This window comes from Phyllostomus discolor, chromosome 4 (assembly GCF_004126475.2).
Source record: "Phyllostomus discolor isolate MPI-MPIP mPhyDis1 chromosome 4, mPhyDis1.pri.v3, whole genome shotgun sequence".
Lineage (NCBI taxonomy): Eukaryota > Metazoa > Chordata > Mammalia > Chiroptera > Phyllostomidae > Phyllostomus > Phyllostomus discolor.
The window spans coordinates 40,189,547-40,207,659 of record NC_040906.2 but is presented as its reverse complement, the minus strand read 5'-3'; the positions used below and the strand labels follow the sequence as shown (position 1 = coordinate 40,207,659).

At 34.3% G+C, this 18,113-nt stretch overlaps 1 protein-coding gene across 1 annotated transcript in view; it reads left to right on the top strand.

Moving 5' to 3' along the window:
* The window catches only part of FSIP2 (fibrous sheath interacting protein 2), a 70,613-nt gene that overhangs the window by 18,706 nt on the left and 33,794 nt on the right, over positions 1-18,113 (top strand). Inside the window, 3 exon segments of the mRNA XM_028510117.1 lie at positions 5,078-5,184; positions 5,723-5,790; positions 16,618-16,654. Of these exon segments, the coding sequence (XP_028365918.1) occupies positions 5,078-5,184; positions 5,723-5,790; positions 16,618-16,654 (212 nt within the window).

Below are 18,113 nucleotides of genomic sequence, written 5' to 3'. Positions count from 1 at the left end.
ACTTTCTAATGTCATGAATTTTATTAAAATTGTTTGATGTGAGTTTGAATCTGCATTGGCAAGCATTGCAGTAGTTTGTTCTGCGTATCCCTCTAACCTTTCTCCCTCCCTCTTTTCACAAACTACAATGTATTTGTTGAATAAACTGAATTGCTTGTCCTGTTGTTTTCCTCACAGACTGGACTTTACTGATTGCATCTATATGGTATAGTTATGTGTGTTATTTCTTCTGTTCTTATAAAATATTGGCTAAATCATTATATTCTCAGGTTCAATTTTTTAGTAAAACTGATTCATGGATGATGGTGTGTCTTTCCCTCAGGAGGCAAATAATATCTCATTGTCTTTCTCTCTGTGATGTTAGCAGCCACTTATATTCAAAACCTAGATCTAATATTTAATTAGGGGCTGCAAAATTGGTATATTTTAAATTCTATCATTCCTTCTTTGTAGGTAGGCTGAGATATTTCTATAAAAAGAAACTTCAGCTACTGTTTGGTTACAGTGTGGCATAAGATACTTAGGAAAAGCAGACCGATGCTTAGTATTTTATCATCATTTATCAGTTTATAATATAAAAAGTGGTTTGGTAGCATCCTCCAACACTGAGCCATTATTTGTGTGTGTGTGTCAGTCTGAATTCATGAATTTAAATAAATTGAATGTGCTTCAGCACATCGTTGTTACTGTGTTCACTGATGCTGATATTGTGACTGGCCAGCTCTGGCCAGTGGGAGCCCCCTCACTACTACTCTTTGAATCATCTACAACATAAGCTTAGAGATTTGAAGTAGCTCCTTTTCTCTCTGGGAAGACAGGATTATCAAGTGTATCTTGTACACGTTCAATTGCTTTGGCATGATTGTTATTGGTGTCTTTGAAAAGATAACGTGACCATGTATAGATGGACCTATTTATGAACATTCTCTTCTCTTTTATTGATCTGTCTGAATGTGAATTCATTATACTCTTAATTACTGTAGGTTTATAATAAATCTTGTCTTTGGCAGTTTGAGTTCTCCAACCCTTGTTATTGCTCATGATTAACTTACTTTGCTTGGGCCTTTGCGTTTCCATGAAAATTTTAAAACAAGTTTTTCAATATCTACAACATAGTCTGCTGGAATTTTATTTGGAATCATGTTTCATTTCTTTCCCTTCCTAGCTAGGACCTCCAAGATGGTGTTAAAAAATGGCGATTATGTATATCCTAATCTTGTTCTAAACTTAAAGGAAGAGATAGATATAAATTAGAATATTACTTCTAGTCTCTTAAAGATATCTTTTCAGAGAAAGGGCATGACCTCATATTTCTAGTTCACTAAAATGTTTTGTCATGAACGAGTGTTGAACTTTAACATATTTATGCATCTTTGACACAATATCTAAATTTTCTCTTCTTTTCACTTAATGTGCAGAATTACTTTGACCTATTTTTGAATGTTAAACCAACCTTGTGTCCTTAGGATAAACTTCACTTATTTACTATGCATTATCTTTATTATATGTTATTTCAGGAGTTTTTTGGGTTTTTTGTTTTTTTGTTTGTTTGTTTGTTTGTTGTTGTTGTTGTTGTTTTTTGCTCACTGGGAACATTGACTGAGGTTTTCTTTTCCTGTAATATCTTGTAATGATTTTGCTATCACAGTGGTCCTGGTTCCAAAATACAATTCGGGATAGGCATTCACTGCTCTTTCACTTTTCAGATGAATTTGTGTAGAATTAGTGTAATTTCTTCTTAGATATTCAGTGTAATTCAGAAGTGAAGTCATTTGAGCCTGGAGTTTTCTTTGTGGAAATGTTTTTAACAACATATTTAATTTCTTTAATATATATGAGATTCTTTATATTATCTATTCATGAATGAAATTTTGTAGTTTATTTTGTTCTAGGTGTTTGTTCCTTGCATATAAATTTTTAAAATTATTGAAGGGTGTTAGGGAGTGGTAGAGGGAAAATGCAAACAACTGTACTTGAATAGCAATACAATAAATTAAATAAATAAATAAATAGATAGATAGAAAAAATGTATTGTCCTATTTTTTCATAGTTTTCCTTTACTGTTACATTTAGTATTTTCTTTAAACTCTATTGTGCTACAATCTCCAATTTTCTTATTGCTAGAAGTTTGTGAATTTTTTTTCTGACCAATCTGGCTATCCCTTTATGACCTTTTCAGAGTCAGCTGTTAGTTTTGTTTTTTTCTCTTGCTTTTTTATTTGTTTGATTTTCATTTTGATCTTTATCAATTTCTTTCTTATGCTTACTAAGTATTGACAAGATATGAAAGAATTAAAATGCTGATGCACTGGTGAATGCTATGTAAAATGGTAAACCCACTTTGGAAAAAAGTGTGTCATTTTTTTCAGTTAAACACATATCTACCATATGACCCAATCATTCTACTATTAGGTATCTACCCAACAGAAATGAAAAGAAAATGTCTACACAGAGACTTGTTCATGAAAGACATAGTTTTATTTGCAAAAGGCCAAAATTGTAAATAAACCAAACAACAGGGAGTATATAAAAAATTGTGATGTATTCATACACTGAACATCTCAGAAAAAAAAAAACAAATTAATAACACATGTGACATTATGTTGAGTGAAAAACACCAGGAAAAAAAACAAAAAGAGTACAATACTGTCTGATTTCATCCATATAAAATTCTAGAAAATTCAAAATAATTTCATGTGATACAGGGCAGTGCTGTCAAGGGATGGGAGGGTTATACAAGTGGATGAGGAAACTTTTGAGGGTATCGCATATGTTATTTTGATTACAGTGATGATTTCACAGTTGTATACATTTAAATGTGATAAAAACAACAATATTTTTTAAAAAACCATTCAATTTAAATAAACACAGTTTATTGCATTTCAATCATACTTCAATAAGTTGTTTTAAAAAAACTAGTGTGTCTTTGTTTCATTCACTTTTAGAACCCAGAACAAATGTTACTCAACAATCACAAAATATTTCAAAGAATGTTTTGAAAAAACCAACAACTCCAGTTGTTTGTCAGTCAAATATACAAGATAATGATACTGAGCAAAAGGTATAAAATTATGTGTCAAACTTTTATATGGTGATTATTAACTTATCTAGTAAACTTTCACTTCCATGAACTACCTCTTTCCCTGTAAGCATGGTACTGATTGGTTAGGAATATTAAGGTCTATTCATGAGACATGATTTCTGAAAGTGTTGAGTTAACTTTATGTTCCACTCATTATGTGATTTACCAGAAACTAATCCAAACAAATACTTAGCAATAATAATGATAATACTAGGTAATATTTATTGAATACCTCCTATTGGCCAAGCCCTGAACTAAGCCAGAGGGAAGGGAAATGACAAAATTGGGTCACACAGGATACAAAGATAAATAAGACAATCACTTGAGGACTCATTGTCAAGTGGGCCAGAGAGACACTGTAAAATGCTTTTTACACTAAAATGAGATTCTGGAGTGATAAGTTATATTTTGATTCTAAGCAATGTGTTCATTAAGCATTAGATTAGGTTGGATTTTCTTGCCTTGAAACAAACTGAACTACTGTATAGCTTAAGAATCAATCATTGAATGCACTCCATGATTTAAACAAAATACTGAATATTGGAAGAGGAACACTTTTGGACATTGCTACATACTGAACTTAATTTCAAAATAGTTAAATTTGAGATCCCTGGGAAATATATTCTAGAAGGTTCTTAAGATGTAGTGTCCCTGAGACAATTTTCATGACATAATTAAGGGATGGAGGTCAAGGGAATTCTGTATCTGGTTGACAGAAGGCAAATCTCTTTCAGAAGTATAATTACTAATGAATATTTTTTTCTTTAATGTTGTACCATATAGAAAGATGGATTCATAAATAAAAAACCAAGTATTTGTAATGATAGAGGTAAGAAAATGAAAAATATAATTTTTTTGTTATTTGTTAAGGATATATTATAGTTTCATCATAGTTTTCAATCTATTTATTTTACTAGATTTCATAAACTATACTTGTCCTAGAAAATAAAACATGTATAAGATTGTTTATGATTATAGATGTTATAACTAGCCAAAATATTTGAGTGATTATTTGATGAGTATGGGTTTTGAAATTTGCAAGATATGAAAGTTAGGGTCCCTGCTGTGGCTATTTATAATGATAGGTAGGGGAAGTTACTGACACATAATGAGCCAGTAACTTACAGTACAAAAATCTGGAAGATCCACATGGGGACCAGTGCCATCAATTCCCCACAGACAATACATTCTATTTCCCACAACCCCCTGAGTAGGATGTACATTGACTACGTTTTTAATGTGCCTTGTATATTTCTGGGCATCACTAAAAAACTCCTTCCTATGCATGTCAGAAAATATCAGACATCTCCATCCAGTGGCCAATAGCCACTTCAAATTCAATACAAAATTAAATTCATCATCTTCTCGATCCTTCTGTTTTCACCCAGGAACAAAACCTGAGTTATCTTTGACTCTTCCTCTTTCTTGTACTTTGCATCCCAAAGTTGCCGCTTTCTGTAGAATCTACCTTCTTAATTTACCTCGCCCTCTCCCCTTTCACATTCCTGCACCTCTGCCGTGTTTTCTCCATCCTTTAATGTTTTGGTACCCTTCCTCCAATCTCTTCCTCCTTTTTTTAAATTCACCATATGTTTGCTGTGAAAGCATTCTTCCTAAAAAACAGCTTGGTTATTTAAATAGTTAGTGGTTTTCCATTGCAGGCTGAATGAAATGCAGTTATTTCTGGCCAAAGCCTTTGGTTATTTATACGGATTAAGCTGGTCTTAAAATTCAGTAAGTTAGGATGAGGGCTTAAGAATCTGAGTCTTCTCCTTGGAACTGATAGTGAACCACTGGTATTTTGTAGGCCATGAACATCAAAAAAACTCATGTTATCCTTTTAGATACTTCCTGAACTCAAATAAATCCCTCATTGTGGTAATCCAGTGATTGTGGTGGCTCAGCAGGAAGAATGATTGATCAATTCTGTTAATATTCACCTTTGTTACAGCAATATTACCTTCTCATATTTAAAAGTATCTCATCTTTTTCTAGGACCTCTGTACATTTCACCTCAAGATTCAGTTATTTCAGGTCAAACTTCACCCACAAGAAATTTTCCCAGATCTTCACAGTCTTATTTGGCTCCTCAAAAAGTTGAGGTATGTAGTATTTCTTTTGCCCCAAATGCAAACAGAATTAATCTGGTACCATCTTAATATCATCATTGATATAAAAAAAATCATTCATAAAGTGACCATACAGAAAAAAACCCAAACCTGAAACTAATACCCCATAATTACATTTTAATAGCCCTAGGATAGTCTTCCTAGGGTACAATGTAGTATTCCATAGTTGTACCTGTGACATTAAAAGGAAGTATAAAAGTGGGTTTCTTTAATTGGTTTTGCCTAGTACTGATAGGTTGTTTAGAGACACCCATACTGTGCCTCCCCATTCCCTTTTGACCAGTGATAAGTTACCTGCTGTTGGAAAGTTACCAGCAAAGGGCCAGGATATAGCTTGGTGTTATAGGTGTTAAAATTGCATCTTCCATTCCATTAGTAGCACAGTGTTCACCGGTTAAAATGTGCTGAAGAGGGAACATGGTTTTAAAGAGACTCCAATAAACTGAAAATTGGTTAAATTTTTTCAAATGAATTCGGAAAATGATATCATTTTCTGTGTTCTCTGATGCAGGAGTCCCCAGCCCCTGGGCCATGGACTAATGTCCATGGTGTGTTTGGAACTGGGCCACACAGCAGAAGGTGAGAGCTGGGCAAGTGAGCAAAGCTTCACTTGTCTTACTGCCTGAGCTCCACTTCCTGTCTCCACCCTTCCCCTCTCCGTAGAAAAATTGTCTTCCACAAAACTGGTCCCCTGGTGCCAAAAAAGTTGGGGACCACTGCTCTAGTGCATAATATGGATTCTGTCAGAAAAAAGTCCAGACATTGTTAATGTAATATGAACAGTTTTCACAACATCGATATAACCTGGCAGCCAAGGAGAATGTGCTGGAATCCACATGCATGAACAATGATACTTCATTGTACTAGTCAGTGGGAGTGGTAGATGTTATTGAGTGAACATGTGTACTGTGTGGCTATAACATTCAAAATGACTGAGCAACTAGAACAATGAATCTGCATCAGATTTTGTGTTAAGTTTGAACATCCCTCTGGAGACACTATTTGGATGATTCAGAAGGCCACAGCTATGGGCAACTAACTGGGGATTGTCAGCTTTACCACAACAGTGTGCCTGCCCATGCATCATGTCTCATGCAGAGATTTTTGGCAAAATATCAAATCACCCAGGCAACTTAGTGCCCCCTTACAGCACAGATTTTGTGCCCTGAATCTTTAGACTTTTCCCAAAACTAAAATCACCTTTGAAAAGGAAGAGATTTCAGACCATCAGTGAAATTCAGGAAAATATAATGGGGCAGCTGATGGCGACTGGGAGAACTGTGTGAGGTCCCAATATGTCTACTTTAAAAGGAACCAAGGTATCATTGTCCTATATACAATGTTTCTTGTATCCTGTATCTTCTTCAATAAATGTCTCCATGTTCCATAATGTATGGATGGATACTTTCTGGACAGGCCTCCTATATGGCAGACTACATTATGCATCACTTTTACAATGTAGTATGTTTATTTTCATGTACATTATGGTATGCTTCTCTGTAGGGGAGTTTTATTATAAATAACATTTTAAAGCTCAATGTTCTATGTCAATATCTACTTTACGTATGTTAAGAGTCATAAAAATATTTCTTAACAGCTCTGACAAAGCTCTCATATTGTCCAACAAATTTCTAAGACTATGTCTTTTTACTAAAAACAAACAAAACAACTCCTTCAAAAACAGTGTCTAGATATTATAATTGACCTTTTTGGGTAATAAGAGTGTTACTAAATTTGCCATTCATATAATCTCAAATGAGTATCAAAATGTTTACAAATATCTAATTTATGAGAAATTACATTTTATTGATGTAATTATTCATCCTGTTTCCAGCATGTTGTATCCAGGCTACCACTGTTAGAAAATTTACTTCTTGTAGACTCTGTTCATCCTTCAGAATTGGTAAAAAGAAAAATCTGTTGCTCTGGATTTACCTCCCTGAGCAGATTGAATTCTTGGAGAAGTCTACAGAGCTACATCCCTACACATTCAGAGAACTTGTTCTGTCTTCCAGCTCCTTTAAACTTTTTTATATTGTTATCTTCGTTCAAAAAAACAAACCTATTCTTTTGTACCATTGAGTTGATTGACTTCCTTACTAATCAACACACTCCAGAAATCGTTAATTTTCGAATACCAGTAAACACTGTTGTGCAGAAAAGAGTTGACATAGCAGGCTTGAGACCTCTGTTTTTAAAAAGGCCTTCTTGCAAGGTTTGCCTTTGGCTAGGGTTCGGAAATTTGGCTTTTCTAATATTCCCTGATATAGAACTTTTCCAAACTGAGTAGGTGAGACACTGTACCTAGACCCTGCAAAGAAAGTAATTTTTGCTGAACATCTGATTGCCACTTGGGAGGCTGGAATTTTGGCACGCACTAAGGCAGGGGTGTCATCATGACCAGCCTTCAGTAAAAACCTTGAGTGCTGAGGTTTTACTGTATTTTCCTGGGCATGAAAACTACATATTTCTGCATTTTTTTATTGCTGGAGAAAGGAACATGATCAAGTATGTCCTCCCACAAGAGGGAAAGAGCATAAGGAAGATAATGCATGGATTTTTTCCAGACTCAGCCTCCTTATTTTCCCCTGATCTTTTTTTTTAAAGATTTTATTTATTTATTTTTAGAGAGAGAAGGGAGGGAGATAGAGAGAGAGAAACATCGGTTGCTGGGGGTCATGGCCTGCAACCCAGGCATGTACCCTGACTGGGAATTGAACCTTCGACACTTTGGTTCGTAGCCTGAGCTCAATCCACTGAGCTATGCCAGCCAGGGCGTTTTTCCCTGATCTTATAGTGTATCCTTTATTTTGTAATAAATCTTAGATATAAACACAAATATACTCTGAGCCCCATGTGTCTTAACAAATCACCAAATGTGTGAGTAGTCTTGCAGACCACCTATGATGTAACCATGGCATTTTAAATTCCGTAAGTTATAGATTTATTATAAGCAGCAAAAATATGTGTACTTCTTAAAAATTGACATTTAGGGGAGATTCTCAAAATCTTAAATTTGTGTATTTAAATATGTGTGTGTGTTGATGTTCAAATCCTGGAAAAAATCATTTGAGGATGTTTGTTGCTTTTGTTTGGTTTATACAGAAGGACTTGAATTGTGATTGGAATAAGAAGCAAAACAAAAAAGCAAGCATCTTCTGTGAATCAGGTAAACATCAACAACAGCTACTAGGTAAATTATGTGATCTTTTAAATCAGTGTCTCCATTGAGCCCTTCATTCATGCTGGGTATGATGCTGAATATTGAAGGAAGAAAACCCATGTTCTTATCCAAGGCTGTTAAGGTGAAGTGAGGAGATAGGCATGCCAATAACCACAACCCAATAGGATCTATACAATAAAGGGAATAGGTGTATACAAATCAGAGCAAGTAGAGAGGAGGCAGTGCCTTGGTCCACCTATGGGTAGTCAGGGAAGCTTTTATAGAATAAACATAATCGAGGCCCTAGACAGGTAGCTCAGTTGGTTGGAGTGACACCCTGATATATGCAAGATTACAGGTTTTATCCTTGGTCTAGGCACTTACAAGAATCAACCAATGAGTTCATGGGTGGGTAAAACAACAAATCAATGTTTCTGTCTCCCTTCTCTCTCTAAAATCAATGAATAAAATTTTTTATAAAAAGAATAGACATAATTGAGACATACTATCTTCCCCATTCAGAAATAAATTGTGTTTGTCATAGTAAAATTTTAATGTTTTAAATTAAATCTCCTTTATCCTATTGCTTATGTTGATTCTTAAAATTATTATGTTAAATAATAGTCATTTGGTCACATGTACTATTCTTTTTCTATGTATGTGGATTCAATATGCCAATGTTTTGTTTTACATTTTTGTTTCTGCAGTCATGGTAGTGAGTGTTCTATAATTTCCATTTCTCATAATGTTTTTTTTCCACATAAAAGTTGTGCTATCCTCATAAGTATTAATCCTTTATTTTCTACTGGAAGAGCTAAAGAGAATATTGGATTATTTTTTTCTTAAATATTTTGTAGAATTTACTGGTGAAGCTATCTGGGCTAGGAGTTTTCTATTTTAGGCAGTTTTTAATTACAATTTTAGAAAATTAAATATATGATGATTTAGTTGCTACTCTTAGTAAGTTATCATTTTCTAGGAATGAATTATTTTACCTAAGTTTTCAAATGTATCAGCATAAAATCATTCATAGTATATCACTTTATGAGTGAGTATAGTTCTTATACTAATATTTTACTGTTTTTGTTAGAATTAAAACCTTTTGGGAATTACAAATTTTTGTGTTCATTAAATAATCTAAAAGCACACAAATCTATGTAACCTCAGGTATGAACATTAAATATAAAATAATCTGCACTGCCAAAGCCCCATGTTTTTCCTTCTCAAATCAAAACATCCTGCCTCCTTCTCTAATAACCATTCTCTTGATTTCTACCACAATATTAGTATTGCCTGCTTTTGAAATTTATATAAATGGAATCAAGATATATATATATATACACACACACACACACACACACATATTATATATATATATAATGTTTCTGGTTGTTTCTCTCAGTATGTTTCTGAGAATCATCACTTTCTTTGTGTGGAGTTTGTGATTTATTTTCATTGTTGTATAGTTTATGAACTACACAATTTGTTCTACTGTTCGCAACTACTTGGATTTTTCCAGATATGAGCGGATAAAAGGAATTCATTGTTTGTGTGTGTGTGACAGAGAGTAAGAGAAACCTATTGGATACATATCTAAGAATAAAACCACTGGGCCATTCTGTATATATGTGCATGTTCAATTGTGGTAGATGATGCTCAAGAATTTTCTGAAGAGCTTACACCCCTTCAAAAATCACAGGAGAGTTCTTGTGATTTGATATCCTCAACTCTTGATACTTTATTATTTAATTTTAGCCATTCTGGTGGGTTGATATCTCATTGAGGTTTGAATTAACATTTCTCTTATTAGTAATGAAGTTTCATATCTTTATTGGCCACTTGGAGATCCTGTTTTTGAAGGTTTTATTTCAATCTCTTACCGAGTTTTCTATCATGTTGTGCCCCTGCTGCTTGCTGATTTGTAAGCAGGTTTTGCTGCATTCCAGACGATGAGCCCTTTGTTGAGTATAGTGATGCTTTATATTCTCACACTATATTCTTTCTTTTTCTTTATTATGGATTTTGAAGAATGGGTTATTATTCAAATTGTATTTTATTTTTGATTAGTTATTTCTCTCCCCTGTGAAAGAAATCTTTTCCTAGCTAATGTTCATAAAATAATCTTTTTTATTTAGAAAATTTTTGGGAGAAAATTTAAGCTCTAGTTTATTAGAAAATTCCAATTATTCAATATCACATTATCAACTACAGACATTATGTGATACATAAGATCCTCAGACTTTACTCATCTTACAACTAAAGGCTGGCCCTTTACCAGCCTTTCCTTATTTCTTGCATGCCCCAGCCCTGGCAACCACCATTCTACTCTCTGTGTCTAAGAGTACAACTCTTTTGTAAAAAAAATTAGATTCTATATAAAAATATGTGTCTTTGGTTTATTTTAGTTAGCATAATATCCTACAGGTTCTCCATGTTGTCACAAATATTAGCTTTCCTCCTTTTTAAGGCCAAATAACATCACTGTGTGTGTGTTTGTGTGTGTGTGTGTGTGTGTGTGTGTGTACACACACATATATATCACATTTTTATGCATTTATACACCAACAGATACTTAGATTGTTTCCATATCTTGATTATCATGAATGCTGCTGCTGTGAACATGGGAGTACACATATCTCTTCAAGATAGTGATTTCACGTCTTTTGATATACCTGCAGGTGGAGTTGAGAGGTCATATGACAGCTCTCTCTTTAATTTTGGGGGGAACCTCCCTACTGTTTTCCACAGTGGCTGCACCAATTCCCATCCCCACCAACAGTTCACAAGGGTGTTCTTTTCTCCATATTTTTGCCCACATTTACTATGGCTTTTTTGATAATGGCCATTCTAACAGGTGTGAGGCTTTGATTTGCCTCTCTCTGATGATCAGTGACATTGCACATCTTCTTATGTGCCTGTTGGGGGATTCTTAGTTTTAATTACCCATCTGGTTTAAACAAGATGTCCCCTGATGGCTTATACCTTCTGAAAACTGTTAAGCTTGCAGATGTGGCCAATGTCTATAAGACAGGCATCAGCTTCAATACTTGCTAACTACTCCAGATCTGTGTTTCCCCCAATTTTTACTCTCAAGGATTTCTCTTACCTCCTTGAAAGCTTATCTGTTCTTAAGAGGATGGTTGTAATGTTTCATATAGAGTTGTAGGCATAAATTATTTTATAATATTTACTCTGACATATTACTAAAAACTGAGAGGAGTGTTTTGCTTTATTATTTTCTTTTTAAAATACTATTGCCTTCATATTTAACTCCTTGGGTGTATGTATCCTTACTCCAGTTGCTTCTTCTCCAAAACTGAACATACACAAAAACAAATTTATACCAACCAACTCTAAAAGACCACAGGATTTAAGTAAGACTTTCTATACAAATTATGGGTACCTGTTAGTCACTCATTATTGGAAGTGTTGTCACTTAAACTTGACTTTGAACTGGCTGTAATTATTACTACTACTTTCTGTAAATAAGACAATCTGTTTGTCTAAAACTTCTATTTATTTAAGTATCTGCATATTCGAAATACAGCAATCCAGCATGCCTGTAGAGATGTCCTGCACAGGGACTTCTTACGTCATCTTCATCCAGAGTATTTACTGCACTATAATAATGGAATCTTGCTAGACTACATACCAAGCAAATTAGAAAATATTTGAGTGGGAAGAGAGCAGTGACAGAGAAATCAATGAATAAGTGTTGAGGAAACATACTAATTAAATTAGGTATTCAACAAATAAACATTATTAGATACTTAACATGTGTTAAGCTCTAAAGACATAATGGCAGATTTATGTCATAGCCAGGAAGACAGAAGAGTAAACAGTTAATTACAGTATAGCATTATGTGTGTTATAATAGAAATATCCAGGATGCTTAAGGAAAAAAAGAGAAAGATGTTTACTTAGGCAAGTTTTGTGGAAGGCTTTCTAGAGGACCTAAAAAATCGAGAAGTTAAAAGAAGGCATAAAGTGTTCTAGACAAAGAAAACAGCAAAAACAAGAGTCCGAAGGCATGGAAAACATGGCATATTTAGGAAATTATAAGTTATTCTGTGTATTTGCACTATAGAATACATCTGAAAGACTAGTCAGAGAAGACACTGGACAGGTAGGTAAGAACACCAGAGTATGGGGTGTATTTTGTGCCTTGCTAAAAATGGTGGGTGTCATGCTAGAGAGCTTCTACAGACTTTTAAACAAGGTGGTGACAACAGAGAATGAGTACTTACTAGAGGATATAATTACAATTTTATAAGAGGTATAATTACAATTTTATAAGTTTTATAAGTTTATTCTGGGGAAGGACACAAATTAACTACAATCTTCTTCTTCTGATAAATAGGACCTCAGGCTTCTACTGTAGCCCAGGGTGTTCTCCCTTCTCATATTTCATCAAATACGTAAGTATATAAGGAAATTAATGTGTAATTATAAATTAATATTTTAATAATTACATGATTTCAACAGTGAAATATTTGGGATCTTCCTCATAGTTCTACTTGGATTTTGTGATAATTCTATCTTTTAATAACTCTTAGCACTGAGCTGAAATTATAAAATAGACAAAGTGCATGTTCTTCCTTCTCTATTTTCTTACCCACGTTGTGGTTCTGCACCTGCCTATACTCAGGGCCTTTGTGCCACTTTCAAGTATGCCCTACCATGACTCTCCTCTTCAGGTGGCTTTTTAGGATTTGGACTTGGCCTTTCACCTTTCTTCTCTTTCAAATGTATACCATTCCTCAAGCTTTTACAGATTATTGGCTTCCTAAGGACAGTAAGTGATGTTACTATAAGTATTAATGACTTAAACATTTATTCCTTTTTAAATTTATTATATTTGCTGTATAATCCAATATAATAATCTCTAATGATAGAAATTACAAATCTTTGAGAAAGAAGTTCTAGGAATCTAAGGGACATTTATTCTTCAAACTTGATGATCACCTGTTCTGTTGGTGTTTTTATATGGTTTTCTCAACTTTAAATGAGGGAGACTTTATTTCAGACCCAATACTATCACCTTTCAAAAAAATCTACATGCCACATAAGGTCCAGGATACACACTTTACAAATCCCAAATTTCTACAAAAATGGTTGGATAAAATTAAGTGGTATAGGGTGGTAAAAAGTGACTTATTTAGACCAAAATTCCTTGAAGGAAAGATCTTCACTTTAGGACTGGTGAAAGTCAGTTTGATTGACCTACTGAGGGTTCATGGGGCCCACAGCACTGTAACAGATACAGAAGGAAGAAAAGCGACTAGCCCAGGTTAAAGAAATAGAACAAGGTGAAATAATGATGAGCATATGTACAAATAACCATTCTTTATTTACTGAAAAAATTTTATTTAGTGAAAATATATGCGCCTTTTTATTTTAAAAAATTAGAAGAGGCTTATAATAATGTTTTAATCCCTGTCTCTTTATTTTCCCCCACCCAAGATTATAGAACCACAGAGTTACTTGAATATTTCATAGAAAATACTTTGCAAACTCTTTTATTAAAATTTTAGGTCAGCTAAAATGAACAAATCTATGCATGACCTGGAGCTTCTTCATCACTCCCTGCCAAATTGACAGGAATAAAATACTTTCAGCTGCACTCACCCAACCTACATCAGGTCAGAGTACAAACAAAACAACAGCTACTAATGCTTACTAGTCTTGCTCTGTCCCTCTTACACATGCCACAGTCTTGCTCTGTCCCTCTTACACATGCCACAGTCTTCTAAAGTTGATGTAACTTTAGATTTCCTGACTGTACTATGGAATCATCACTCTTGTTCTACCATCACCTCCCTCTTCTCTATTGCTTAGTTCCAATTTTTCTAGTGGTAACATATATTCAAAAAGCTTTATAAAATATACATGGAAATTTAGAACCCAGATTATGAAGGCAAAGCAAATAATGAACAGTGGGATAACCAGAGTTGCAAAAATTAAGCATTGCACTTAGATAATAAGTTCATATTATTGAAGGAAGATATAAGGAGTGACAGAGTAAAGAAAGCAATAAATCTGCTGCCCTGACAACTAAGGTCAGAAATTTGTAGTTTATTTATTGGATGACATTAATAAATTGTCATTTATTGACATGGTTTTGAGAGGGAATGTCATGGTTAAATTAGCATACATGATGGATAACTCTGGCAGCAATATATAAGAAAAATTGAAGGCAAAATATTTAGGAACCACTTCTAAAGTTCTTTTAGTGACCTGCACAAAGATTTCCTTTTTTATAAGAGAATAGGCCCAAATCTAAAACACTTTAAATGGGAATTTATTTATAAAACATTTAATGAGGCCCTACTATGTTCAAAATATAATGCTAGATGTTAGGCAGATAGAACAGTGAACAAATATGTCTCTGTGGTGGTGAGGCAGTATTTTTCAAAGACACTATGGAGTTGTAGAAAGGGGTCTGAAGGAGGACAAGTTAAAACACCACAAACGTCACTATTCTTACCAAGATGAGCCATTTTTCTTAAAAAAAATTCTGGATTTCTGAATACCATTAAGTAATTTTCAGATTTATGAAAACTATGAAAACATTCAACATGAAATTATGAAAAAATTTTCAACTCCAGCCATTATGGCTCATTTCATTAGGGCAACGTCCTGTGAACCAAAAAGTCATGGATTCAATTCCCAGCCAAGACATGCCTGCATTGTGGGTTTGGACCCTTTCAGGGCACCTACAAGAGGCTTCCAATTGATATTTCTGTTTTACATCAATCTTTCTCTCCCTCTCTTTCTTCTTCCTTTCCCTTCTCTCTAAAATCAATTAGCATGTGTTTCAGTGAGGATACAAAATTTTTTTCCAGTTAACCCAATAGTTTTATGGAGAAATAAATTTTCAGAGCTCTTTACTCTTCATTTTTATCTGGTTATTACATTTGTTTTTTAGTGGTCTTCACTGAAGTTTTCTCAGCTATTTGGTTAATTTTGTTCCTAGGTCTCTGCTCTTTGTTTAGATCTATATGCATGCCTCTGAGGCAGAAAGTTTGTTGAGCACAAGTATCAGTCAATATATTGGACTCCTTGAGTTCCCTTTGGTGCCAACAGTATAATGTGAAAAGAACAGAAAAATAAATAAGGGAGAGTCAGGTTGTGGAACATCTAAAAGAAGAAAACTATGCTTAGGTTAACCTAAGAAACCAGATTCTGAAAAAATGATAGAGGCCAAAAGATAATGGCTATGTCCCTGACGTCAGCTCTCATGCCCCACGTTCCATATGGCATAAAGACGCTAGTCTGAGTGTCCTGATTCCTGAGATGAAACCAGTGAGGTGGTTTTTCTGCCACAATTTAGGATAGAATTCTCATCCATACTGTTTCTCATAATTGAATTATAGGCTTTGGGAAAACCAAATTTTGTAATGTAAAATACAGGCCTAGGAAAAATGGGAAAGGAGTGTCCATTTTCTGTTACGAAAGTAGGAAGAGGATAAGCAAAGGGCCAGTGTTGAAATATATGAAAATAATATTATATATCTGAAATATGTAAAAGTAAAGCAGAACTACTAGTCTTAAACCTTATTAACTATTTGTTTTCTTGTTCTATTATTTTATTTCTTGAGCTGTTCTTTTGTTTGTTATAATTCAGAAAACTCTCTTTGATACCAGTGGGTGGTGATAATTCTAATTAGAATATGTGGTAGAATTGTTACACATGGAAAGGGGCTGCATATCAGTTGGTATTGAAAATGGCTAGAAACCTGTGGTTTTAACCACAGTTATTGAATAATCATCCACATATTCCCTTCCTACTATTTGATGAGAATGTGGATGGGGCCGTGGAATCTGAGGCAGAAAAGGATTATCAGAAAACTCTGGGCAGATGCTTTGCCACCTCATGTCTTTTAGAAGACAGAAAGGACTTGCCCACCTTCTCCCTCCAATTCTATGTCCTTCCTCAGAGACCCATAAAGCAGCTATAAATAAGGTTGTTCTGAAGTAGACTTTTCAGATAGATGTATATTTATGTGGTATATATATGTTATTACTTCTCTGGGTAATAAAGTGTGTGGTTCAATATTGAAGAATGAGGAGAAATGAGTGGATCTGAGGGGACTGAACAAAAAGTTTATGTTTCCTTTTGAGTTTCTGTAGAAAGACTCTCAGATATAAAGAGAAGAAACTGATTCAGTGATTAGAAATTTTTGACCAAGTTTCATAAATTTTTGACCCTAAGTAATAACTGATCACCTTTTTTTTTACAGACAACAGAACCTCCTACAAAATTGCTTGCAAAACAAAGTATGTATCACAAAACCCATTGATAAAACAGCTACTGATGATACTTTCTAATGTGTCACAATAGAAAAAAATGTGAATCAAATAATGAGTTATCATCTATTGCTATTAGTCTCTCTCTCTTTGCCCTTTCCCCCCTTTTAATTTTTACTTTTGGTTAATTATTAGATTTCATAGTAGTGCAAAGTTCTTATCAAGAGATAATGTTGGCCTTGCAAGAAGGGGTCTCATGGGAACAGAAGGGGCAAGGGGCATTAATGGGCCCAGTTATTGTAAGAACAGCCTCAGATCCCACAAAACCATTCTGTCATGAGAAGATATTGAATGGTGTGGTTTTGCAGATATGGCTGGTGAGCTGGATGCCTGGGTCTGTCAGCCATTGTCATAGGAAGGGAGCTGGTCACCAAAGAGGTTCACATAAAAAGGTTCCTAGTCACCTATGAACTGAGACTTGGAACAGACAGATAGGGAGGATATATTTTTAAGTCACAAGTCTGAATCTGGTCAGACCATCCAGAAAAGAGAAAAGGGTGAGAAAACAGCACATATTCTTATGTACTTTTTCACATGGGCACCTTCTCAATTCATGGAATGCACACTAAATACGAAAGCTTTGATTCAAGGGCATATTTCTCAGTGTACTATTATGATGGAATACAATTTAAAACTAGATTCTATTTATCATATTTCACTATATAGAAAACTTTAGGAATATCTTTTTTATATAGCAAGGTTGGAAACGTTCCCTCTCACTTAACCTAAGAAAAACACAGTAGGTCGATTGTTTATTACCTCTGATTATAAGACAAATAATACATATTGGATGTCTTAGTTTATATGTGTGGTAGTAAATTAGAGCAATTACTTTCTCTTTTAAAATTTATTTTTTCTTATTAATGTATTTGTTTTAGGATGTGACTATGTGAGACAAGTATTATACAACATATGCTATCACCCAAAATATGTTGTACAATTGTACAGTAAGTGAAAAAATATCATTAGGAGATTCGGTAATCAGAGCAGGTAGAAATGGCTTTCCCTGGAGTACCCCCAACACTCACAAATGCATCAGGAGAGAGTATGCTACATGGGTGATAATGTTTCTTTGGATGCTACATAAATAACCCCATGCTAACTTAAGGCAGTACTGGGGACGTGAACTATTGTTTACCTTACTGCCTACATACTAGCCTGGCACACTTTCCTGCCAATCACTGTTTACAGCCTTCATGTCTTAAAAGTAGTAACAATTTAAAAACAGTCCACTAGATTATTACAGGCAATAGGATTTTTGCAAGCTCGAAGTAGATTTTCAGTAAGTAGAGGGATATAGAATTGTATAGATGCATTTGGTTTCTACTCTTGGTCCAGTTTTATTTGTGACAATACCATTGACATCTAAAGAAATGGTCATCCAAAGATGGTCCCTGTGTTTTATTTTTGGCTCAGAATGAGAAACTTT